At 57.4% G+C, this 24,673-nt stretch overlaps 1 protein-coding gene across 6 annotated transcripts in view; it reads right to left on the bottom strand.

Annotated features, from left to right (window-relative positions):
- The window catches only part of LRP1 (LDL receptor related protein 1), a 100,448-nt gene that overhangs the window by 15,241 nt on the left and 60,534 nt on the right, over positions 1 to 24,673 (bottom strand). For 3 of the 6 annotated variants that reach the window (XR_004061428.1, XM_030967037.1, XM_030967033.1), the window contains exons 29-68: positions 24,382 to 24,609; positions 24,085 to 24,259; positions 23,600 to 23,694; positions 23,156 to 23,305; positions 22,906 to 23,046; positions 22,364 to 22,492; positions 21,217 to 21,348; positions 20,853 to 20,987; positions 20,648 to 20,777; positions 20,082 to 20,208; positions 19,670 to 19,821; positions 19,453 to 19,577; positions 18,483 to 18,854; positions 17,981 to 18,170; positions 17,013 to 17,217; positions 15,885 to 16,077; positions 15,045 to 15,170; positions 14,831 to 14,959; positions 14,027 to 14,146; positions 13,233 to 13,346; positions 12,697 to 12,846; positions 12,330 to 12,467; positions 11,733 to 11,849; positions 10,851 to 10,979; positions 10,655 to 10,777; positions 9,429 to 9,569; positions 9,150 to 9,337; positions 7,658 to 7,841; positions 7,390 to 7,475; positions 7,010 to 7,129; positions 5,725 to 5,912; positions 5,131 to 5,336; positions 4,790 to 4,978; positions 4,253 to 4,401; positions 3,777 to 3,870; positions 3,376 to 3,492; positions 3,173 to 3,292; positions 2,545 to 2,667; positions 630 to 755; positions 44 to 160 (exon numbers count right to left, since the gene is read on the bottom strand). Coding sequence is in view for 5 of the 6 variants with exons in the window: in XM_030967037.1 (XP_030822897.1) it covers positions 44 to 160; positions 630 to 755; positions 2,545 to 2,667; positions 3,173 to 3,292; positions 3,376 to 3,492; positions 3,777 to 3,870; positions 4,253 to 4,401; positions 4,790 to 4,978; positions 5,131 to 5,336; positions 5,725 to 5,912; positions 7,010 to 7,129; positions 7,390 to 7,475; positions 7,658 to 7,841; positions 9,150 to 9,337; positions 9,429 to 9,569; positions 10,655 to 10,777; positions 10,851 to 10,979; positions 11,733 to 11,849; positions 12,330 to 12,467; positions 12,697 to 12,846; positions 13,233 to 13,346; positions 14,027 to 14,146; positions 14,831 to 14,959; positions 15,045 to 15,170; positions 15,885 to 16,077; positions 17,013 to 17,217; positions 17,981 to 18,170; positions 18,483 to 18,854; positions 19,453 to 19,577; positions 19,670 to 19,821; positions 20,082 to 20,208; positions 20,648 to 20,777; positions 20,853 to 20,987; positions 21,217 to 21,348; positions 22,364 to 22,492; positions 22,906 to 23,046; positions 23,156 to 23,305; positions 23,600 to 23,694; positions 24,085 to 24,259; positions 24,382 to 24,609 (5,973 nt within the window). In the remaining variant the exon portion in view is untranslated. The remainder of the gene's footprint in view (positions 1 to 43; positions 161 to 629; positions 756 to 2,544; positions 2,668 to 3,172; positions 3,293 to 3,375; positions 3,493 to 3,776; positions 3,871 to 4,252; positions 4,402 to 4,789; positions 4,979 to 5,130; positions 5,337 to 5,724; positions 5,913 to 7,009; positions 7,130 to 7,389; positions 7,476 to 7,657; positions 7,842 to 9,149; positions 9,338 to 9,428; positions 9,570 to 10,654; positions 10,778 to 10,850; positions 10,980 to 11,732; positions 11,850 to 12,329; positions 12,468 to 12,696; positions 12,847 to 13,232; positions 13,347 to 14,026; positions 14,147 to 14,830; positions 14,960 to 15,044; positions 15,171 to 15,884; positions 16,078 to 17,012; positions 17,218 to 17,980; positions 18,171 to 18,482; positions 18,855 to 19,452; positions 19,578 to 19,669; positions 19,822 to 20,081; positions 20,209 to 20,647; positions 20,778 to 20,852; positions 20,988 to 21,216; positions 21,349 to 22,363; positions 22,493 to 22,905; positions 23,047 to 23,155; positions 23,306 to 23,599; positions 23,695 to 24,084; positions 24,260 to 24,381; positions 24,610 to 24,673) is intronic. The other 3 variants (XM_030967035.1, XM_030967034.1, XM_030967036.1) reach the window with 3 other exon arrangements.

The following is a 24,673-nucleotide window of genomic DNA, read 5'->3' as shown; positions in this document are numbered from 1 at the left end:
TGCTGCATGCTGGGGACAGCAGGGGCTGGCGGGTGGCACGTACTGCAGCTCTCCTCGTCAGAGTTGTCCCCGCAGTCGTTGTCGTAGTCGCACTGCCAGCGGCCCGGCACGCAGCGGTTGTTCTTGCAGCGGAACTGGTACGGCTCACACGTGCGCTCGTCTGGGGACAATGGGGACAGGGACAGCTCAGGGACAGGGACAGGGACAGGTCAGGGACAGCGACAGGGACAGGTCAGAGAACTGGTACGGCTCACACATGCGCTCGTCTGGGGACAATGGGGACAGGGACAGGTCAGGGACAGGGACAGGGACAGGTCAGGGACAGGGACAGGGACAGGTCAGAGCTGCCCCAAAGGAGGGCATGGATGGCACAGGGTCAGGGACAGAGACAGGGACAGGTGTCAGCACTGCCCTGAACATGGGGAGGGACAGGACAGGAACAAGGACAGGACAGGGGTCAGCACTACCCTTGCACCTCCCTCTGACCCACCTCTGCCCATGCCACCCAGAAAAAGAGCAGCTGGAACTCCTGGGACACCCCAGAGGAGCCAACCAGCTCCAGGCCAGCCTGTCCCTCAGGAAACAGGGACACAAAATGACACTGGCTTGTCCCCAAGGCCTCTACTCACCGCATTCCTCCTTGGGCTCATCAGATCCATCCCCACAGTCGTCCTCCCCGTCACATTTCCAGCGTGCAGGGATGCACCGGCCCGAGTCCTTGCAGCGGAACTCATCCACACCACAGGTCATTTGGGCTGCAGGGGACAGAGGGACACAGGGCAGGGTCAGCACTGCTCAGGCCTGTGTGCTCTCTGCAGGGCTGATGGACAGCCTGGAGATGGGGGGGATCCTCCTCCCTTTCAAGGAGTTCTCCAGGGAGATGTCAGGGGGAGGAGGATCCCAGCAGGACAGAGCCAGCAACAGCATCAGCCACGGCCCACAGGGACTGAGAGGGACTGAGGAGGGACTGGGGTGGGAACGGGGTAGAACTGAGCAGGGACTGAGCAGGGACTGAGCAGGGACTGAGCAGGGACTGAGCAAGGACTGAGCAGGGACTGAGCAAGGACTGAGCAGGAACTGAGCAGGGACTGAGCAAGGACTGAGCAGGGACTGAGCAAGGACTGAGCAGGAACTGAGCAGGGACTGAGCAGGGACTGAGCAAGGACTGCAGGGACTGAGCAGGGACGACAGGGACGACAAGGACGAAACTGAGGAGACGGGGTGGGAACGGGGTAGACGACAGGGACTGAGCAGGGACGAGGAACTGACAGGGACTGAGCAGGACTGAGCAGGGACTGAGCAGGGACTGAGCAAGGACTGAGCAGGAACTGAGCAGGGACTGAGCAAGGACTGAGCAGGGACTGAGCAAGGACTGAGCAGGAACTGAGCAGGGACTGAGCAGGGACTGAGCAAGGACTGAGCAGGGACTGAGCAGGGACTGAGCAGGAACTGAGCAGGGACTGAGCAAGGACTGAGCAGGGACTGAGCAGGGACTGAGCAGGAACTGAGCAGGGACTGAGCAAGGACTGAGCAGGGACTGAGCAGGAACTGAGCAGGGACTGAGCAGGGACTGAGCAGGAACTGAGCAGGGACTGAGCAAGGACTGAGCAGGGACTGAGCAAGGACTGAGCAGGGACTGAGCAGGGACTGAGCAAGGATTGAGCAGGGACTGAGCAGGGACTGAGCAGGGACTGAGCAAGGATTGAGCAGGGACTGAGCAGGGACTGAGCAGGGACTGAGCAAGGACTGAGCAGGGACTGAGCAAGGACTGAGCAAGGACTGAGCAGGGACTGAGCAGGGACTGAGCAAGGATTGAGCAGGGACTGAGCAGGGACTGAGCAAGGACTGAGCAAGGACTGAGGAGGGACTGAGCAGGGACTGAGGAGGGACTGAGCAGGGACTGAGCAAGGACTGAGCAAGGACTGAGCAAGGACTGAGGAGGGACTGAGCAGGGACTGAGCAGGGACTGAGCAAGGACTGAGCAAGGACTGAGCAGGAACTGAGCAGGGACTGAGCAGGGACTGAGCAGGGACTGAGCAAGGACTGAGCAGGGACTGAGCAGGGACTGAGCAGGGACTGAGGAGGGACTGAGCAGGGACTGAGCAAGGACTGAGCAGGGACTGAGGAGGGACTGAGCAGGGACTGAGCAAGGACTGAGCAGGGACTGAGCAGGGACTGAGCAGGGACTGAGGAAGGAGTGCAGTAGAACTGAGCAGAGACTGAGCAGAGACCGAGGAGGGACTGGGGTAGAACTGAGCAGGAACTGGGGTAGAACTGAGCAGGAACGGAGCAAAGACCAAGGAGGGATTGAGCAGGGACTGAGCAGGGACTGAGGAGAAACTGGGTTAGAACTGAGCAGGAACTGAGCAGGAACTGAGCAGGGACTGGGATAGAACTGAGCAGGAACTGAGCAAAGACCAAGTAGGGACCAAGAAGGGACTGAGCAGGAACTGAGCAGGGACCTGCCACCCCTCCAGCACACAGAGGTGCCCGGTGTGAGCATTTTACACTGGGCAGAGCCCCCTCCCCACACAGGGGCCTTACTGCAGTTAGCAGGTTCATCAGAGCCATCCACGCAGTCGTTGTCACGGTCACACACCCAGACCCGGGGGATGCAGCGCTTGGTGATGGCACACTGGAACTGGTTGGGGGCACAGGTCACCTCGGCTGCAGCAGGGAGAAGGGGCGGTCAGGAAAGGCAGCAGGGCAGGCAGGGCCAGCCTCTCCTTTCCCCAAAACCAGCCGTGGGGTTGAGAGGTGTGTGGGTGCTCCAGGGATCACAAGGGGCTGTGTGCTCAGTGGAGATGGAGCAGACACAAAACGGCTCCAGAAGACTCCAAGCTATGAGGGGACAGGGCAGAGGCCCCCAGACCCCTCAGCTGGGCAACAGGCTCAGCCCAAATCCACATCAAGGGACTTAAAGGATTTCATTCCCACTGGGAAACAGGGCAGAGGCCACCAGATCCAGGCTCAGCCCAAATCCACATCAAGGGATTTAAGGATTTCATTCCCATTAGGAAACAGCAGCGGGGACAGTGGGAATGCAGAGTCCAGGGCTACGGAGAAAGCCCTGGCACAATCCAGAGAGCCAAACACCCCAAGACACAGACCTGAACCCCTCAATCTGACCCACAGCAGCTCCCAGCTGACCCCCTGAGCCCCCCGCACTCACGACAGTCCTTCTCATCCTCTCCGTCCCCACAGTTGTCCTGCCCGTTGCAGCGGAAGATGCCGGGGATGCAGCGGTTGGTGTTGGTGCACTTGAACTGGCTGGGCAGGCAGACGTGGATGTCTGGGGGAAGAGGTGACACAGTCAGGGGGTGACAGGCAGCATCTCCGTGCTGTGGAGGGTCACAGGGGGACACAGGAACCTACCACAGTTGGCCTCATCTGAGTTGTCCTGGCAGTCGTTGTCGCCGTCGCAGATGAAGGCGGGGTTGGTGCAGATCCCTGTGGAGCACTGGAACTGCCCTGGCCTGCACTTGAACTCAGCTGTGGGGTAACACAGGGACACAGGTTTGCTCTGAGGAACATTTTTGGGGCACACCTCAACCTCAAACCCCTGTTCCACCCCTGTGGTGTCCTCTGGTGTCCTCTGCGGGGACCCAGCATCCAATTCTGGGCTTGGGCACTGCTCCACGGGGCAGACGTGTCCCACTGCTCCCTGAACCCTGTTCTGACTGACCCTCCCCTCCACGGGGCTGTCCCAACAGCCACCCTGCACATCCTGGGGGGTGCTGGGACACTGGGGGGCTGTGTCACCCCCTGGCACTCACGGCAATCCTCCGGCTCGTCCGACCGGTCCCCGCAGTCGTCCTCGGTGTCGCATTTCCACCAGAAAGGGATGCACTTGTCGTTCTTGCAGACAAACTGAAGGAGAGAGGAGCTCGTGGGGTGGTTCAGGATGGGGAGGAGGACCCCAAATTCCCCCCAGATTTCATCCCCAGTGAGCTGAACCAAGGGCACTGATCCTGCGCTGTCCCCTCCAGGTATTCCCAAATCCTGACCCAGAGCACAGCCTTAACCCCACCCAGGCCCTGGGGTTTGAGGAGAGGGTTAAAAGAACATTCCAGAGCTGGAGGGTCTCTGCCTCCCCTGGACACCGCCAAACATGAAGTGCCACAGGAGGGAGGTGCTGCCTGCACCCAAACAACACCCCATCACCACCAGGGAGATCATGGCAGGAGGGACACGGGCATGGGGAATATCCAGGCAGGCAGGGACAGGCAGGGACAGGCAGGCAGGGGCTTACCTGGCTGGCAGTGCAGTTGGACACGCAGGTTTTGCCATCACTGCCCAGGTAGAAGTTGGTGGGACAGGCGCATTTGTGCCCCCCACCCGGGGAGAGCAGGCAGAGGTTGCTGCAGCCGCCGTTGTTGGTCTTGCAGGGGTGGTTGGGAACTGGGGAGAGCAGGGTGACAACAGCAAGTCAGACCAAGCTGGGGACACCCAGGGTGGCATGGGAGCAACAAGACCCTTGTCATCTGCTCCTGCTCCCCCTGTCCAACCTGGCATCCCCCCACGTTCTGTTCTTGGGGTGGTTCCCCAGCACCCCCAAGCCGTGTTCTGTTAGAAATGAAAGTGAGGATTTGTACTTCTATTTCTCCAACATATCCAGTCTTATTTGCAAGGCCACCCTTTGCAACTTGTTTCTACTTCCATTTCTCTCTCTCTATCCTATTCCATGGCATTTCCAAGTCAGCATTTCTTATCTCAAGCTTTGCATACAGTGTGAGCTTTCTGTCAGGCTTTGAGAATTCTCTACAAATCCATTTCCCACGCTGCTCACCGTCAGGCTGGCGGTAGGGGTGGTAGATGTGGATGTCCATGGGCCTGTGCAAGGTGCTGATCAGCAGGGTCTTGTTGGCTCCTGTTGTTTTGTGGGCCCGGTTGATGGATTTGGTCTCCCAGTCGGTCCAGTAGATGAAATCCTCGAAGAGGGTGAGCGCGAAGATGTGAGGGATGTCCTGGCTCAGCACTGAGAGGGGAATGGGTGCTCAGAGAGGGGCTGTGCCATGTTCTCCTCCCACAAAGAAGCAGCATGGATCAGAGCTGGGCACTGTCCCCAACAGCTCCCGCTCCAGCACCTGACCCAGAGCCTGGGTGTGCTGGCACCCATGGAGCTCTCACCTGTGTGCCTGTTGGAGCCATCCAGGCTGGCAAACTCGATGTAGTCCTCGCGGGCATCAGCCCAGTAGATCCTGCTGTTGATGTAGTCGAGGGTGAGGCCGTTGGGCCAGGTGATCTTGGTGTCCACGATGACGCTGCGGTTGGTGCCGTCCATGCCGATCTTCCCGATCAGAGAGTGGTCACCCCAGTCCGTCCAGTACAGGTAGCTGGGGGTGAAACACAAGAGCAGGGAGATGCTGAGTTGGAAACCACAGAAATGTCTCCCTGTGAGAATCCCTGTGAGAATCCCTGGCACAGGATGCCCAGAGAGGTTGTGGCTGCCCCATCCCTGGAAGTGTCCAAGGTTGGATGGAGCATGGAGCAACCTGGGATAATGGGGTGGAACAGGATGGTTCCTTCCATCCCAAACCCCCTCACGACTCTGTGATACACAGAGGTGCACGGGCAGAGGGTAGAGAAAAGCATCCAGGGGTCCCAGAGGTCAAGGGGGAAGGCTTGATCCCATCTCCCAACCTCTGGGACAGCAGCAAGATGACCACAGCTCCTTGCCCAGCCCAGAGCAGAGCAGCAGGCCCACGTGGCCCAGGCTCTCACCCGTTCTGCACGTCCACCACGAGCGCGCGGGGCTCGCGCAGCCCCGAGTTGACCAGCACGGTGCGGTAGGCCCCGTTGAGCTTGGACACCTCGATGGTGTCCCGGCCCTTGTCACACCAGTAGAGGTTTCCTCCCACCCAGTCCACGGCCAGTCCGTCGGGATTGCTGAGCCCAGTGCGGTGAAGGACCTGCCAGGAGGAGTCAGAGGTGATGGGGATGAGCAGAGAGAACCAAACTTTGATGTCTCAGGGGTGAGAACGTCCCCACTCCCCTGCCCAGATCTTCTTCATCACTCCCCTCTTAGGTTTGGATGGGATATTGAGAAGAAATTCCTCCGTGGGAGGGTGGGGAGGTCCTGGCAGAGGTTGCCCAGAGAAGCTGTGGCTGCCCCAGACCCCCAGAAGTGTCCAAAGCCAGGTTGGATGGGGCTTGGAGCAACCTGGGATAGTGGAAGTTATCCTTGCCCACATCAGGGGAGTGAAACTGGATGATCTTTAAGATCCCTTCTGCCCCAAATCATTCCACAACTCCATAACTCTTTCCCCAGCCTTCCTTATCCCACATTTCAGGGCAGCGTGGAGCCCACCCCTGCTTGGTGTGGAGCTACAAAACACCCCACAGCAACTGGGGCTGACTCTCAAAGCCCAGCGACGACCCCAGAGCGGGGCAGGAGGTGGGTGAGGCCCAGGGGTGTCCCAGGGGGTGCCCCATGTCCCTGATGCCGGCAAGGGATTTGTTTACAGAGACAGGGCTGCTACAGAATGCGCCTTTCCAGCATCAGTCTCATTACATGATTATGACAATGGGAAGATGCTAGCAGCTCACATTCTAGGCAGCAGGCTGGAAAACTTAATGTTACAACTTACTTTATAAGTTTCTTGACCAATCATACAAAGCAAAAGCACATTGACAGCAGTTCTATCTATTCACTATAAGCACACGTACCTTTGGTTAAAACAATGCTTGTTTATTTCAAATACAATACTTACTTGTAAGTCTTAAAACACAACACACAGAGCTCCATTACTAAGCTTTAACCTTCTTAATATCTTGCTAGATAAACTTTCTGCAGCTTAGAGAGCTATTCAGACAAGCGTTAATACACAGGCCATTGTTCTATTTGCCCTTGCCTTTCTACAGTTTAAATAATTTTTCTGCTGACCAATCTCATGGCTGCTGCTTTAGCTCTACTCACAGTTCTGCTGTCTCTAAAGCCTGTCTATTGCAGCTTTCCCCAAAACCCTCTGATTTCCCCTCTGATTTTGTGGATTCCCAGAGTCCCCACCTGGACGTTGCTGCCGTTGATGTGCATGCGGCGGATCATGCTGCCCTGCGTGGTGACATCTGTCCAGTAGATCATCTGCTCCCGGTAGTCGAAATCCAGAGCCACAGCGTTGTTCAGCCCCTGGAGAGCAGGGAGGGAGAAGGGTTGCAGCAGCCTCAGTGGCTGCCATGGGCTCTGGGGGGTTTTATAAAGCCCACAGCCTCCCTGCTTGCTCCCGGCTCACAGGGACCTCCTGACATTTAGATGGATCTGCCATTCCTCTGAGAAGCCAAAAGCCCAAGATCCTCAGTTGGCAGCTCCCGTGTCCTTCAGGGTTTGCTCCATCCCCAAATCCCCTCCACGTGGAGCTGCTGTGCCTCCTGCTCCCGCTCATCCCTCACCTGCTTGAGCAGAGTGTAGTTGGAGCCATCCAGGTTGAGCTTCCTCAGATAGTAGCGGTTGGCGAAGATGAGGAAAGGCTCTTCATCTGCACGGGGAAAGGGGGAAAAGTGGCAGGGGAGCACTGCTGGGATGTGGGCAGAACCCTACAGACCTGCCACCCCTCCCTCATGAGCTGGGGGCAGCCACTTCACCCTCCAACTCCAGCACCAGGGGCATCCCACGGTCACCAGGAACATCCTGAGCTCTGCGCCCACACCTGGCTCTCACCTGTGACAGCCTTGCAGCTGGTGGGGTTGTCAGGCCTGAGCTTGTAGCCCTCAGTGCAGAGGCACTTGTAGCTGCCCAGGGTGTTGATGCATTTCTGGCTGCAGGGGTAGGTGGTGGAGCACTCGTCGATGTCGATGCACGTCTTCCCGTCGTCCTTCAGCCGGAAGCCAGGACGGCATCTGCACTGCAGGAGCAACCCGGAGCTGTCAGACACCTCCAAGGGAGGTGGCAGGTGCTGGGAGGTGACAAGTGTCACCATGGGACATGCAGACTCAGCAAGGACAGCTGAGATGCACAAACAGGGCTTGAAGAGCCAGTGTCACGTCCCTGGCCCAGCTGGCACAGGACAGACACAACCCGCGGAGGAGGAGGAGGAGGAGGAGGAGAGGGAACAGCAGGAGCTGTGCCAGGGGAGGTTTAGGCTGGATATCAGGAAAAGGTTCTTTCCCCAGAGGGTGGTCAGACAGAAAAGGTTCTTCACCCCAGAGGGTGGTCACACACTGCTGGCTGGCACAGCCCCAGGAGAATTTGGACAATTCTCAGGCACAGAGTGAGATTGCTGAAATCTCTTGGCACAGGACAGACACAACCCACAGAGGAGGAGGAGAAGCAGGAGGAGAAGGAGGAGGAGGAGGAGGAGGAGAGGGAACGGCAGGAGCTGTGCCAGGGGAGGTTTAGGCTGGATATCAGGAAAAGGTTCTTCCCCCAGAGGGTGGTCAGGCACTGCTGGCTGGCACAGCCCCAGGAGCATTTGGACAACTCTCAGGCACAGAGTGAGATTGCTGAGATCTCCTGTGCAAGAGCAGGAGTTGGACTTTGTGGGTCCCTTCCAACTCAGGGCATTCTGTAATTCCATAATCTCTGCAGCCAGCCTCCCCACCCTGCTGGGGAAGATGGAACAGGAAAGCCTTATAAATATGATTGCCTGGCAAAAGATTTTGAGAATATGGAAACTATAAGTGAGATTGAAATGAAAGCAAGCTTTGAGATACTTTAGTTACTGAACAACAGGAAAACAATGGTGTGGCCGGACTGAAAGTAAAATCCCCTTTTGATGGAACAACACCCTCTGCTTGCAGACAGCTCCAAGGGTCAGAGCAGACCCTGCTAGTTTGGCAGAAGGGGACCAAAGAGGAGTTTTTAGGGTTTAAAATGTAGCACAGTATGGTAACGTTGTGATTCTTATAGGCTGTATGTAAATGCTGTAGGATTTGTATCTTGTACTAGATTGGTTAGTGAGAATCAGAATATTCAACACAGAAGATGATTTATTGTATTGTAACGGGAACCTCACTCTCTCATCCTCTTTATCACTCTCTTTACCTCTCTCTGCCTGCTCCGAGCTGTGCCTGGCAGCTCCCAGCAGGGCCCTGCACCCAGGCCCTTTGCAATAAACCGCAAGTTCCACACCCTGGCTTCAGAGATCTCTCGTGTCCGTCTGTCCCGACCATGCAAACCCCCGTCGTTCCTACACCACCCTGTGGCCCCCTACCTTGTACCCAATCTTGAGGTCCTCACACTCCTGGGAGCAGCCACTCAGCTTCTTGTTGAGGCACTCGTTGATGAAGCAGTTGAGCTCGTCCGAGCCGTCGGCGCAGTCGTTGTTGTTGTCGCAGAGCAGCGCCTCGGAGATGCAATTCCCGTTCTTGCACAGGAAGAAGGAGTCGTTGCACTTGTTTTCTGCAGAGAGGAGGTGAAAGTGATCAGTGAGAGGAGTGGCTGGGATTCCATTTCCCCCCCCCCCAAGACCCCAGCATGACCCCAGAGGTACCTGGGCTGCTGCAGCGTGGGTTTTTGGGTGCCTCATCCGAGTGGTCGTGGCAGTCGAACTCGCCGTCGCACTCCCACTGCCGGTTGCTGAGGCAGCGGCCGTTCTGGCAGCGGAACTCGTGGGGGCCACAGGTGGGATATTCTGGGGGAGGGTGAGGGGCTCAGCCAGCATCCCACCCTCCTGGGCCTCCCAGAGGCACCGTGGGGACACTCAAGAGAGAGGGAGGCACCATGGAGGCAAACCTTCCTGAGCTGCTGGGAGTGACGGGGACACCACAGAGCAGCTGGCCTGGGACAGGGCTGCCCTGCACACACATGGAACTCTCTGTGGGTTTGGATCTCTCAGTGGGTTTAAATCTCTGTGTGGGCTTGGATCTCTGCGTGGGTTTGGATCTCTCTGGGGTCTGGATCTTTCTGTGGGTTTGGATCTCTCTGTGGGTTTGGATATCCCTGTGGGTTTGGATTTCTGTGTGGGTTTGGATCTCTCTCACTGGATCTGGAACTCCGTGGGTTTGGATCTTTCTGTGGGTCTGGATCTTTCTGTGGGTCTAAATCTCTCTGGGGTTTGAATCTCTCTGTGGATTTGAATCACTCTGTGGGTTTGGATCTCAGTGGGTTTGGATCTCTCTGTGTGGGTTTGGATCCCTCTGTGGGTCTGGATCTCTCTCAGTGGGTCTGGGTCTTTCTCAGTGGGTCTGGATCTCTCTCTGTGGGTCTGGATCTCTCTCAGTGGGTCTGGATCTTTCTGTGGGTTTAAATCTCTGTGTGGGTTTAAATCTGTCAGTTTGGATCTTTCTGTGGGTTCGGATTTCTCTGTGGGTTTGGAACCCTCAGTGGGTTTGGAACCCTCTGTGGGTCTGGATCTCTCTGTGGGTTTGAATCTTTCCGTGGGCTTGGATTTCTCTGTGGGTTTGAACCATTCTGTGGGTTTGGATCTCTCTGTGGGTTTGAATCTTTCCGTGGGCTTGGATTTCTCTGTGGGTTTGAACCTTTCAGTGGGTTTGGATTTCTCTGTGGGTTTGAACCTTTCAGTGGGTTTGGATTTCTCTGCCAAGGCTGGAGCACTGCTCTCCACTAACAACCCCCTTCTGCTGCCTCTCTGGGTTCCTTCTCACCACACTCACACCAAACCCCTCCATGGTGATGAAGCCCCTCGCAGGACACTGTCCCAAAGCCCAGGAGGACCCAGCAGGATCAATCCCCACCCTGGCTCCCACAGACACCCACCACATTCCGGGGACTCATCGGAGCCATCACCGCAGTCATCGTCATGGTCACAGACGAAGTGCTTGGGGATGCACTGCCGGTTCCCACACATGAACTCCCTCTCATCACAGGTGTTGTTGTACACTGCAAAGGGGCACTGTCACCACCAGCCCTGCCAGCCCCCAGCCTCCCCCAGCCCCCAGGCTCGGGCACTCACAGCAGCCAGCAGCGAGGGTCTCATCAGCCCCATCAGCACAGTCCTTGTCCCCGTCACACAGCCAGCGCTCCGGCACGCACACGTAGGTGCCAGGGCACTGGAAGGATCCTGAGTTGCAGGTGGTGAGCCCTGGGGAAAGGAGGAGCAGGATGTGTTGTGGTGCGATGTAATAGCCTGTTTTAACCTCTCCCTTCCCCTCCCTTGCCCCTGCTGACTGCTGTCTGTCAATCTTGGCATTCCAGCAAGTGCATTGTGTGATTGGTGAAGTTCAAAAGATGCTTTCAACCCTGGGGGGCATTGGGCCATCCAGGCGTCTTTTGTCCCCTGAGACTTCTCCACTTCTCCCCCCTTACCTGGTTGGTGGGATCCCTACCCCTTCCCTGCCCCTCTCCCTGGGGTTAAAAGACACAACAACCACGCGATTTCTTTGTTCTGTTGGAGCTGTTGCTGGATTCAGAGGCCTGTGAGCCAGGAATAAAGCTCTGGATAAAAACCCTCTAGCAGAACCCAACTTCTTTTTCCTTCACCTCGCCTTGAAGCGTCTCCACCAAGGCAAACCTGAGCTCCTGCGTGCCTGGACTTGTCCCAAGCGCCCAGCTGCAGCATCCAGCCAGCCAAAGGTGTCTCTGAGGTGAAACCACCACAGCTGCCACCCTTGGTCAAGCAGCAAGGGCCAGATGAGCCCAGGCATGTCCCATCCAGCTGTACTGGTATTAATTCCAATAAGGATGGAGCCCCATCACCCCATTGCTGGAGCCCCAGCAGGTACAGTGAGACCATGGGTGGGAGAAGGGATGGGCAGAGGCAGGAACATGGATGTAGGAACACGGAGATGGAGCAGGAAGGGATGGAGATGGGGAAGAAAGGCTGGAGCAGACTCACGGCAGCGACTGTCCTCATCAGAGCCATCCCCACAGTCGTCAGCCCCATCACACACCCAGAGCTTGGAGATGCAGCGGTGGTTGTTGCACTCAAACTGCACGGGGTAGCAGAACTTGTCTGGGGGAGGAGAAGAGGAGGAGATGGGGGTCAGAGAGAGCTGATAAGGGGAGGAGACACCAGCAGAGCATGGCCAGGCTGGGCCAGCTGGGCTCCAGGAGGCCAGGGGGTGTTGGGGGTACTGCTTGTGGTCCCACAGGGATGGTGTGGGACTCGCTGGTGTGGACCTGAGGAGGATCTCCAGCTCCTGAGCACTGTCTGGGGCTTGTTCCAGGAGATTAGAACTAAAAATGCAGCTGAAGGGATCCGTAACTGGTCCCGTTCAAAAGGGCCACAGACACTTGTGCACGTGCTGAGCAAACCAGCACATGAGGACATTTACACTGCTCACAGCTAAAAGCCCAAGAGTGTGGAGTAAAACCACAGAGAGGGAAGAATCTGGGGTCTGTCCTTGGCAAATGGATGTCAGGGAGAGAAGAGGGTCCTGCCCACCCTCCAGCACCACCCTTGTGCCCCAGCCCAAACCCTGAGTGTCCCCACCCTGCCGCTCACTGCACTGGGTCTCATCTTCGCCATTCTCGCAGTCATCCTCCTTGTCACAGGTCCAGGTCATGGGGATGCACCTCCCACTCGGGCAGGCAAAGTAGTTGGATGGACATTTGGGTTTCCTCCCACCTACTTTGTGATGGAAACATCAGTGAGGACGACAGCAGAGCCACGTCCTGCCTTCTCCCAGCCCAGAACTGAAGGATTCCTCCCCAAAATCCCCCCGAGATCCCAGCTCCCTGCAGCACCATCTATGCAGGAGAACAACAGTCCCAGTGGGCAAACAAAGCCTCCAAAACCCAAGCAGACCCCAAAGGGACATCCCTGCCCCCCAGAGCCCCCTCTGCCCTCCTGCTCTCACCGGGGCAGTTGCGCTCGTCCGAGAAATCGCCGCAGTCGTTGGCACCGTCACACACCCAGCTGGGGGCATAGCACAGGGACGTGTGCTCACACTTCTGGAACGTGGTGCCCTTCACCCCCAGCTTGAAGTAGCTGCTGCAGTCGGTGGCAGCTGAGAGGAATCACAGAAGGAGCTCCAGTGACACAGCAGGAACCACAGAAGAAGCCCCCTGGTCTGGCTCCACCATGTGGCACTGGCCCCTGCCCTGCTGCCAGAGCCCACCACACCCCACACACCCCCAGATGTGCCCCACACACCCCCAGATGTGTCCCACACACCCCCAGAACTGCAGGGATCCATCGGGTTTTGGGGTGCTGAGCATGGCACAGAGGGGCTGGAGGGGTGGGCTGGGGCTGCCTCATCCCAGGACCGGAGCAGGACCCTCCTCCCTCCCCAACCCAGCCCAAATCCCAAATCCCAGCTCCCTGCTGCCAGCACCGAGAGCAGGAGCATCCCCAGAGCTGAGCAGGGGCCAGGGGCAGCAGCTGGGCACTCACTGCAGTTCATTTCATCAGATGCATCCTCGCAGTCGATGAACTGGTTGCAGCGGCTGGAATTGCCGATGCAGGTCCCGTCCCGGCAGCGGAACTCGGTGGCAGCACAGCTGGTTTCTGCCAGGGGGGAAGAAGCCCCCATAATCCATGAGGGAGGGTCCCCACATGCACACCCACACGCTCCCAGTGCCCACACAGCTCTGGGATGCTCAGAGTGCTCCCAGACCCTTCCTGGCTCACGCTCTGCCTGGCACAACCAGAGCTGGACAGGACTCTGAGGAGCTCCTGACTGCCCCTGTCAGTTTGGAACCGAGCAAACCCAGCCTGAGCCCCTCTCCCTGGCACAACCAGAGCTGGACAGGACTCTCAGGAGCTCCTGACTGCCCCTGTCACTTTGGAACCGAGCAAACCCAGCCTGAGCCCCTCTCCCTGGCACAACCAGAGCTGGACAGGACTCTGAGGAGCTCCTGACTGCCCCTGTCAGTTTGGAACCAAGCAGACCCAGCCTGAGCCCCCTAAGGGAATGCCTGGGAGCCATGAGGAGCAGTGACATTACACCCCTGGCTGTCAAACCCCTCTCCCTGGGAAGCTCTGAGTGCTGCACGCCCATACCCAGAAGTTTTTCCTCTCAGCTGTCACCGTAAGCTTTACAAACCAGCACAAGCTTGACCTTGACTCTCCCTTAAACCCTGGCTCCGCTCTGCTCCTGTCAAGCTGACAGTAGCTCCTTCCTGAAGCTGCTGTCCCCTGTCCCAAGCAGCTGCCAGGGGCTGGCTGGGGGCCAGGCAGACACTCACTGTTGCAGGGCACCTCGTCCGAGTTGTCCCCACAGTTGTCCACGCCGTCACACCAGTAGCGGCTGGCGACGCAGCGCCCGTTCATGCAGTGCAGGAAGCCCTTCTTGCACTTGCGGCTGCCTGCCAGGGAGGAAGAGGAGGAGGAGGAAGAGGAGAAGGTGAGGAGAAGGAGGGCAAGCACCCCTGAGGGTCCCAGATCTTTGGGGAGCTTCCAGCAGAGGAAGAAACCACAGAGAAAGATCAGGAAATCTATTCCCTCTCAGATCTTTGGGGAGCTTCCAGCAGGAAGAAACCACAGAGAAGGATTAGGGAACCTATTCCTTTGTGCAGAAGGATCAGGGAACCCATCCCTTCTTGCACTTGCAGCTGCCTGCCAGGGAGGAAGAGGAGAAGGTGAGGAGAAGGAGGGTGAGCATCCCTGAGGGTCTCAGATCCACGGGGAGCTTCCAGCAGAGGAAGAAATCACAGAGAAGGATCAGGGAACCTATTCCTTCGTGCAGAGGGGTGAGGGCTGGTGTTTGAGGGTGCTGCAGACCCCACAGGCTCAGCTCCAGGGTTCCAGCACGTCCCAAACACTGGGAAAGGTCTGGAGCCCATGGACATGACCCAGGCACTGGGATTTGGTTTAGTTTAGTGCCACGGCTGGTATCTTCTCCCTCACAAAGGTGGGATCTGCCTGGGATCACCTCTCACCTCCTCCCTGCACTGTGCCTTGCTGGCACTCACAGCTCCTGCTCTTCTAACACAAGCACATTTTCTGCCAGGGTGTGTGGGTGAGCAAGGCAGCAAGAGGAGGAACCTTACTGCAGTAGGATTGCTTCTCGTCCGACTTGTCCTTGCAGTTCACGACGCCGTCGCAGGTGCGGCTGAAGTCGATGCATTCGCCGTTCCCGCACTCAAACTCCTCGTGCACGCTGCAGGTGGAATTCACAGCTGGAAGGAGCACGGAAATGTCAGCTCTGCCGGGCTGAGATCAGCCTCACCCCTTCCTCTCCTCAGTCTGTCCTACCCCCCTCACCTTTGCAGGTGAAATCCTCCTGCAGGACGCGCTCCCCGCGGCAGGAGCAGTTAACGTGGCCCTTGGGGGTGAGCAGGCACAGGTCCTGGCAGCCACCGTTGTTCACCCGGCACGGGGACAGCTCACCTAGGACAGAGGGACACTGGTCACACCAGGGATGGACCCAGCAGACCCTGCTCCTCCTCCTCCCTGCTATGGGATCCCTCCCCAGGGTCTTCCCATGGGGTTATGGAGGGTGTAGGGGGCTGGAGGCACCTGGACTGCCCAGATTTTACAAGGAAAAGCAGGGACAGGGGAAATCCTCTCTGTCTTCAGCCTGCACTGGGTTTGGGGATGGACAACTCTGGGGTGAGAGTCACAAGGAGGCAACAACAAGCTGGGAAGGACAGTGGGGTGGATTCCCAAAAGGTCATGAGGGACAGTAGGATGGATTCCCAAAGGACCATGAAGGACAGTGGGATAGATTCCTGAAGGGCCAGGAAGGATGGTGAGATGCGTTCCCACAAGGCCAGGAAGGACAGAGGGATGGCTTCCTGAAGAGCCAGGGGAAGGACAGTGGGACAGGTTCCCAAAAAGCCAGGAAGGATGGTGGGATGACTTCCAAAGGACCGTGAAGGACAGAGGGATGGATTGCCAAAGAGCCAATGAAGGACAGAGGGATGGATTCCCAAAAGGCCAGGAAGGACAATGAGATGGTTTCCCAAAGAGCCAATGAAGGACGGTGGGATGAGTTCCTAAAGCCCCAGAAAGGACATTGGGATGGGTTCCCCTTCCCTAAAGCTGCTGCCAGGCTGAGGAGCAGAGGTCAGGGACCCTGCAGGGACACCAGAGGGTGCTCACAGCTGTCGGTGTCGTTGGCCACGGCGATGATGCCCATGGGCTGCTGGGGGATGTCCACTCGCAGCAGCTTCATGTCGGTGCCCACGTATTTGTTGGCGCGCTGCACGGCCCGGCGCACCCAGTCTGTCCAGAAGATGTAATCCCCATACACGGCCAGGCCAAAGGGGTGCACGGGCTCCGACTTCAGGATCACCTGCCAGGCACAGAATCGTGGCATGAGTTGGGCTGGAAAGGGTAAAGTCATCTCCTGAAACTCATCTCATTCCCACATGGGTGGATACACATTCCAGGGTTGCTCCAAGCTCCGTCCAACATGTCCTTGGACACTTCACAGAAACCTTGAGGTGGGAAAAGATCACCCAAGATCAAGTCCAACCTGTGACTAACCCCCTCCAGAGCACTCAGTGCCACAGTTAAAGGGCACAGTAACTGCCTGAGGCTCAGTCCAGCAGTTCCTTGGACACCTCCAGGGATGGTGACACCACCACCAACCTGGGCAGCCCATTCCAATGTTTAGAAATTCCTTCTCATGTCCAACCTGAACCTCCTCTGATGCAGCTTGAAGCCAAGTCCTCACTTCTCAGGGACATAGCCCAGGTGGGAGCAGGAGGAATCCACTGTGGGGTGTCACAGACATCTTTTATGAAAAATCCTTTCCTTAGGATTTTTCCCCCTGAGAAGCTGAGGCCTCAGGAACAAAATGTAAACAATGGTTATCTGCTGCTGTGCAATGCAACAGGTGGATCCTTGATTGGCCATGTTAGTTGTTTCTAGTTAATGGCCAATCATAGCCCAGCTGGCTCAGACACAGAGTCTGAGACACAAGCCTTCGTTATCATTCTTTGCTATTCTATTCTTAGCTAGCCTTCTGAAGAAATAATTTCTTCTATTCTTTTAGTATAGTTTTAATATAATATATATAATAAAATAATAAATCAGCCTTCTGAAACATGGAGTCAGATCCTCGTCTCTTCCCTCATCCTAAGACCCCTGTGAACAGCAGCACAGGGGTGCAGCCCCACAGCCCCCCAAACACAGAGTGACCTCCCCAGCCCCAGGAACATCTCTGCTTCCCTCCAGCCCCAGTTTGGACACCTTCCTCCCCATCTCCCTGTTCCTCAGACTCACGTGGCGATGGGAGCCATCGTATTCACAGCGCTCAATCTTGTCCAGGGTGGCATCAGAGAAGTAAATCTTCTCAGCCTTGTGGTCGATGGCCAACCCGTTCGGCGTCCGCATGTCCTGGTCGATGATGATGAGGACGTTGGCGCCGGAGAGGGTGGCTCGCATGATGCTGGGGTGCTGCTCGTTCCAGTTGGTCCAGAACATCAGGCTGGGAGGGGAAGGACACAAAACACTTTTGGAGCACCAGCCACGCAGCATGGGGGCAGGGTGCATGGAGCGTGGAGTGAGAACATCCATGGATGAGGGAAAGGTTGGGAGGGACACACAAGGCCTTTGGAGCCCCAGCTCAGCCTCATCCAAGCTGGCTCAGCCCATCCCTCCATGGCTGGGGGGCTTCCAGGGACTGGGGGATGCATGGGACAACATTCCCACGTAAAACGAGTGGGAAGGGGGTGAATGAGGCTGCTGCATCCCATGGATGGGGATGGAACAGGGGGTCTGGGAGGGACACAAAACACCTTTGGAGCTCCAGCTCAGCCACATCCAGGCTGGCTCAGCCCATCCCTCCATGGCTTGGGGGTTTCCAGGGACTGGGGGATGCATGGGACAACAATTCCATGTAAAATGAGTGGGAAGGTGCTGCAGCCAGCTGGGAAATGTGGCACCCCATGGATGGGATAGAGGGTCTGGGAGGGACACACAAGGCCTTTGGAGCCCCAGCTCAGCCACATCCAGGCCCAACCTTTCATAGCTGGGGGCTTCCAGGGACTGGGGGATGCATGGGACAACATTCCCATGTAAAACCAGTGAGAAGGGGTGAATGAGGGTGCTGCACCCCATGGATGGAGCTGCTTGGGGAGGGGGCTACAGGGTCTTTCCTCCCTGGGGGTCCTGTGCTGGGATCCAGAGCTCCCTCCCCACCACCACGAGGATCCCTGGTGGGGCTGGCTGGACCCTCAGTGGTCACTCACTTCTGGCACTCATCCAGCACGAAGGCTCGGGGGTGGTCATCCCCTGACATGGTGATCACAGTCTCCCTCTCGAAGGCGCCCAGCCTGCTCTGGTCCACGGTGTGCCGGGTGATGGTGGACGTGGTGTAGCTGGTCCAGTACAGGGTGTCCCAGCCACGGTGGTAGGCCAGCCCCTCCACTGAGCCCACATCTGTGGGGACAGCAAAGGTCACAGCCAGCCCTGAGCCTGGTGTACAACTAAAAAAAGTATTTAATTTTTACAGTAAAAAGTAAAAAAAAAAAAGTATTTTAAAAAGGTGTCTCTGGGGCGAAACACCACACATCCAGCCAGCCAAAAGTGTCTATGGGGGAAACACCACACATCCAGCTACCTAAAAGTGTTTCTGGGGTGAAAACACCACAACTGCTGCTATTTGGTTCAGCAGCAAGGGCCACACATGCTCAGGCACATCCCATCTGGCAATATTGGCAATATCCCAATAGAGAACCCCACACCACTCACTCTCCACGATGGTCTTGCGCCCCGTGCCATCATCATTGATCTGCTGGATGTTCCCGAAGTGGATGTCGCTGTAGAAGATGCGGTTGCTGCCCTTGGAGCCGTAGCGGTAATCGAAGGCCAGGGCGATGACATTCTTCATGTGCTCCGCGTCCTCGAAGGGTTTGATGGGCGCGTTGAGGTTGTTCTCATCCGACAGGTGGATGCTCTTGAGGATGGTGCGCTCAGAGTAGAGCAGGTACCCGTCGTAGTCGCGGCAGCTGACGCCGTCCTCGGAGAGCATCCCGTGGGCGCAGGCGCACGTCTTCTGCCCGCCGCCGCGGAACAGGCACAGCTGCTGGCAGCCCCCGTTGTTCTGGGCACAGACGTTGGTGCCTGGTGGGGAGGGACAGGGTGGGGATTTGTTGAAAATTGCAATGCAAGATGTTTCCAATTACCATCTGTATGGCAGATTGTCTTTTGTCAAGTGGGCAGTTTGCTTTATCTCTCTCTTCGAGCCCAAAACAACTGTGGGTTTGATTATGACCCGTGGAGTAAATTACCAACCTTAGATGAAGATCAGCAAGCCACAACAGCTTAAGTAGAATAATAGTGAAGTTATCACAGGGGGGAAAAGTAGATTTTGGGGTTTTAGAATGGGGGTTCAGGAGGCAAGATGGAGGGATCTGGGCATGTCCAGCCTTTCTCCTTCTTCTTCTTGGCCTCCATCTCCTGCTGTGATGGTGGCACTCACAGATTGGTTTAGAGTGGAAGCTCACTGTCCAGCATAGGTGATAGGTATTGGGAAGTAATTGTAAATATTGTACATGTAGTTTTTAGTATAAAGACATAACACAGCCCCTGGGACAGGCAGAGTGCCTGGAATTGTCCTGCTGGATGGACCTCGGCAGGGCAGGAGAAAATTTTTTATAGGTAAGATACAATAAACAACCTTGAGACCGAGAAATGAAGAGCTCCCCGTGCTCAGACCTACCCTTCTGCCGGGCCCGGTTGAAGACTTTGATGTCCTTGAGCTGCACGCCAATCCCAGTCCTCAGGGACACCGACTCGGTGGCGTTGTCCTTGTTTCCTCTTTTGATGGAGCCGTTGGCGTGGGTCCTGAAGGAGGAAAGGGTCACCAAGGACCCTTCCCCACCTTCCCACCAGCTCCCCCCACCCTCCACACAGCCCCCAGCCCCCCAGCACCTCACCTATCACTCCAGTAAATGTATTCCTCAAAGACTGACACGGAGAACATGTCCATGTTGTTGCTGGACAGGACAACCTCCCTGTTCTCGCCCGTCTCCAGGTCAATCCGTTCGATTTTGTCTGTCCGGGCATCACACCAGTACAGCTTCCCATCCTGCAGGGGTGAGACAACATCCCAGTTGGTGTGGGGCAGCACCACCCTCTGCACCTCTGGCAGGATGTCCTGGGGTCCAGAGCACCTTGGACAACCCTCCTGAGATTCTGGAGCCCCAGGGAGGGCAAGCATGTCAACAGCAGCAGGGCATGGCCACAGAACCCTGGGGACTGGTACCATCCAGGGACCATCCAGGGACCATCCAGGGACCATCCAGGAACCCTGGGGACTGGAACCATCCTCCCAGATGCCAACCGTACCTCGTAGTCCACAGAGATCCCGTTGGGCCAGCTGATGCTGACGTTGACCAGCACCATCCTCTCGGTGCCGTCCAGGCGCGAGCGCTCGATGCGGGGGTACTGTCCCCACTCTGTCCAGAACAGGTACCTGAGGGGACAGCAGGGATATCACCAGAGGTTTGTCACCAGGAGCAGCATTGGCTCTTTGAGTAAAGGACAGACACCATCCCATTCATCCCCCGACACTGGGGTTTCAGTCCAGACCTTGCACACCCACAGACATCACATGCTCTGCATCTCCATCCCTCCCCACATCCAAACACCTCTGCTCTCCCTGGGGCTCTGCCCAAAGCTGGAGCCACTAAGGAGGTTCCATTTGGATTTTCTGAGGTTCTCACACCCACCAGGTCCCAAGGGGCTCCCAGGGAGTTCAGCCCATCACTGAAAGGAGGATTAAATCCAAGGTTTGGACTCCTTGGTGTGGCGAGTCCTTCCCTGCTGTGTGTACACGGCTCTGCTGGAGGTGCTGGGGGTCTCACCCTGTGCCCACCCCACAGGTGATGCCCCTCTCTGGGGCAGTGTCTCACCCCTTCTCTGGATGGACTGTGATGGCCCGTGGCTTGTCCAGCCCCTGCGAGATGACCACGTAGCGGAAGGACCCGTTCAGCCTGGCCACCTCAATGACATCAAACCCCTGGTCTGTCCAGTAGATGTTTCCTGCAAGAAGGGATGGTGAACCCCCACAAAAGCCCCACTGTCCCCCCTGCCCCTGTCCCCAGAGCCCCATCCCACCTGCAATCCAGTCCACAGCGATGCCCTCCACGCGGCCAATGCCGTTGGTCACCACGTCCTCACGCCACGTCTGGTCCCTCTTGGCTCGACTGATGGTGCTCAGACCCATGTCCACCCAGTAAATCGTGTCATTCTCTGAGAGAGGGACAAGAAGGCACGAGGGGACGAGTCAGTGACCACCTCTGGTCACTCCAGAATGGTAAAAACCTCCACCTTGGAGCCCTGAAATTCTCCCTCACCCGGCGCTGCCGAGGGGGCATTCCAGGGCATAGGGTGCCAAAAGGGTCGTGGTGATGGCCCCTTCATGCCCCCCATCCCCTGCCCTGTCCCCAGCGCCCCTGTCCTGTCCCCAGCCCTGCATCACCTGCGTGGAAGTCGATCCCCACAGCCAGGGAGGTCCCCGACACCGGCACCAGAGCATCCGACTTGTCATTGGGGTCCAGGGGGATGCCCCGGATCCCCTCGTGCACTGAGTACAGCAGGAAGGAGCCAACACCTGCAGCACAGGTGTATGGACAGTCAGACACATCCCAAAACCCACAGGTTGTCCCTCCATCGTGGAAAATTGTGACAGGAGAGGAGCACGAGCTTGGCAGGGTTCTGCAGAACCAGCAACCCCTGGCACAGTCCAGGGGGGCACGAGTGAACCCTCTTCCCACCACCCACCACCCCCACCCCCTTGGCAAAGGCTCCACAGCTCATCTGGGTCAGGGCAGCACTTGTTATTCAGCCCCTGCCCTGACCCAGATGGTGCAGAGCTCTGCCAGCCCCCCCTCAAAACCACCCGGAACACTGTGCACACAAACAGCCTTTGAGAGAGGCCCTGGCAGTGCCCGAGGGGATGGCAGAGAACACAGTGGGCATGGGAGATCTGCAGAGTGAGGGATGAGCCTGGCCCTGCTCCCAGCGAGCCCAACCTGCTGCCCACAGCCAGGGTGCCACCTCTCCCTGGGAGGGTCACAGAATCACAGAATCACATAATTAATCACAGAATCAATCACAGAATCACAGAATCACAGAATCACAGAATAATGAGATTGGAAGAGACCTGTAAGATCTTCGACTCCAACCTATGCCCTAACATCTCAACTACAGCACCAAGTGCCATGTCCAGCCTTTTTTTAAACACATCCAGAGATGGTGATTCTACCACCTCCCTGGGAAGAGCATTTCAGTGCTTTATTATTCTTTCAGTGAAAAATTTCTTCCTAATATCCAACCTATACCTTCCCTGACATAGCTTGAGACTGTCCTGTCCCACTCCCCTCCAACAATGACACCCTTGGTGGCCCCACACTTATCAGGGACAGCCCATGCAAGGGGGTCTTGCTGCCACCTGAGCCCACCAAGCCCCCCAGTGCCCCTCTGGTGCCCCACAGTGACATGGGACACAGAGCAGTGGGGAGGACCCCATAAGCAGCCAGAACGAGGGGTCACCAGCTGAGGTGGCCACAGGCATGGTTGGGGTGGCCACAGGGTGGTTCAGGGAGGGGACAGGGACCAGCACACACCTTCACAGGACTGCTGCCCACTCTTGAGGCTGTAGCCTGCAGTGCACATGCAGGAGCGGGAGGTCTCCGAGGTGGGGAGGCACAGCTGCGAGCAGTCCCCGTTGTTTTGGCTGCAGGGGTTGGTCCCAGCTGCGGCACAGAAAAGGGGGTGAGGGGCTACAGGGGGCCAGGGTGCACCCACCAAGGCTGGGACAGCTGGGGCAGTGCCCACACGAGGTGTGAGTGCCCTGCACCAGCCAGGGATGGGATGGGATCCATGGGGATGGGATGGGATGGGATGGGATGGGATGGGATGGGATGGGATGGGATGGGATGGGATGGGATGGGACAGGATCCATGGGATGGGATGGGATCCATGGGATGGGATTTTTGGATGGGATGGAGAGAACAGCCAGCACAGGCTTGGCACGAGGGCAAGGGCAAGGCTTGGGCCAGCTGCCAAGGGTTCCAAGGGGCTCCAAGGGATGGAGCCACCACAGAGGGGCTGAGCAGCTGCCCGGGGGTCTCTGCATGCGGTCTCTGCCCCAGGAGCCCACACTGACCTTGCTGGATGCTCTCATCATACACCTTCATGTGCATCACCAGTGTGGTGCTGTTGCGCAGCACCGTCACCTCCGTGCCGTCCTTCTTGTTGCAGGTGCCCATCCTCTCCGAGGCCTGGTCAGCCCACCACAGCTTGTCCCCTGTGGTGGGGACAAAGCAGGAGCATGTGGCAGCATTCCTCCCCATCAACTGAGGTGGGCAGGAGAGTTTGGGAAGGGGCAGGAGACAGAGAATGGCATTCCCCCTCACCCATGATGGCCAGGGCGGTGGCCTTGCTCAGCTGGCTCCTCAGGGACTCGATCACCTCCAGGTTGCTGCCATCCAGGTCACACCTGTTGATGGTGCCATTGCCAGAGCTGATCCAGTACAGTTTGCTCTCTGGGTAGTCGATGGCCAGGCCTGGAAAAGATGGGAATGTCACCGGGCTGGTGGCACGCAGGGACCGTGACAAACTGGGAGGTGATGATGGGATGGGATGGGATGGGATGGGATGGGATGGGATGGGATGGGATGGGATGGGATGGGATGGGATGGGATGGGATGGGATGGGATGGAGAGAGCGGGCAGGTAAGGTCATGGTGACCCAGCACAGGACAGCTGCCACCCTCCCAAGGAGCCAGAGCAGGGACTTGGGACTCTGCAGGACAGCAAGGTGAGGTGAGGGATCCCAGGGAACCATGGGGGGGTCCATACCAACAGGTCCCTTCTGGTTGGTGAAGAGGAGTGTGCGGTTGCTGCCATCCATGTTGGCCACACTGATATTGTCCCCATCTGTCCAGTACAGCTTCCTGCAAGGTGAGAGGGACAATGGGTGAGGGGCCATGGTGCCAGCAGCCCCCTGCACCCTCTCAGCCTTGCAGAGCCCCTCACCTGCCCGTGGCACAGCCTGGGCAGCCCCACAGCCCCTTGTCCCCACCCAGGAGGGGGCTTGGGGGTTGCCAAAACCCCGTGCACACCTGGATTGGCACATACTGGTGGGTGCACACCTATCACAGACTGCTCCCCTTTGCACACACAACCCATGCCTCATCTCCTGTGACACTGCTCCTCCACACTGACACACAGGGCCAGCCCCCTGGGTTCTCTCCCCCATCACAGGTGTGCACCTTCACACACACACCTGTGCCTGCACACACACACACCTCCTTCCCATCAGCACCACGTCGCACCAGACTCACCCCTGCAGTGGGTGCACCACCAGGCAGTGAGGCTTGTCCAGCCCTTGGATCACGGCGTTCTTGAAGGAGCCATCCAGCCTGGCCACGTTGATCTGCTTCTTGTTGGCGTCGTAGCTGGTCCAGAAGAGATTTCTGGAAACCCAATCCACGGAGAGGCCGTGAGCGTTGGGCAGGTCTGCAAGGGAATGAAGATGGGAGCTCATCAGCTGTGAGGGCAGGGCTGGGATGATGCTCACATGAAGGGCAGATCCCAAGGAGCTGAAGGTTTTGGAGGTTTCCATTTCCCTCCACACCAACCTGCAGACACGACAGTCTCCACGCCGGTGCCGTTGATGAAGGCTCTCTTGATGGTCTGGGTACGGACATCTGACCAGTAAATGCGCTGCTCCAGAGCGTCGTAGTCCACCACGGTGACGTTGTCAATGTCAGGCACGGTGAAGGAGATGATGTAGTTGTAGTAGGGGTTGTCAATGTCCACGCCCCGGATCTCCATCTGCCGCGCGTACAGCAGGAACTTCTTAAATTCTAGAAGAAGAAGGGCAGAGGTGGGATCTCAGCTCCAGAGCACTCCCTCATCCCCCAACCCAGC

The sequence above is a fragment of the Camarhynchus parvulus genome, chromosome 29 (assembly GCF_901933205.1).
Source record: "Camarhynchus parvulus chromosome 29, STF_HiC, whole genome shotgun sequence".
Classification (NCBI taxonomy): Eukaryota; Metazoa; Chordata; class Aves; order Passeriformes; family Thraupidae; genus Camarhynchus; species Camarhynchus parvulus.
Note: the sequence above shows the minus strand (reverse complement) of the source record. Positions and strands in the feature narration are given on the sequence as shown.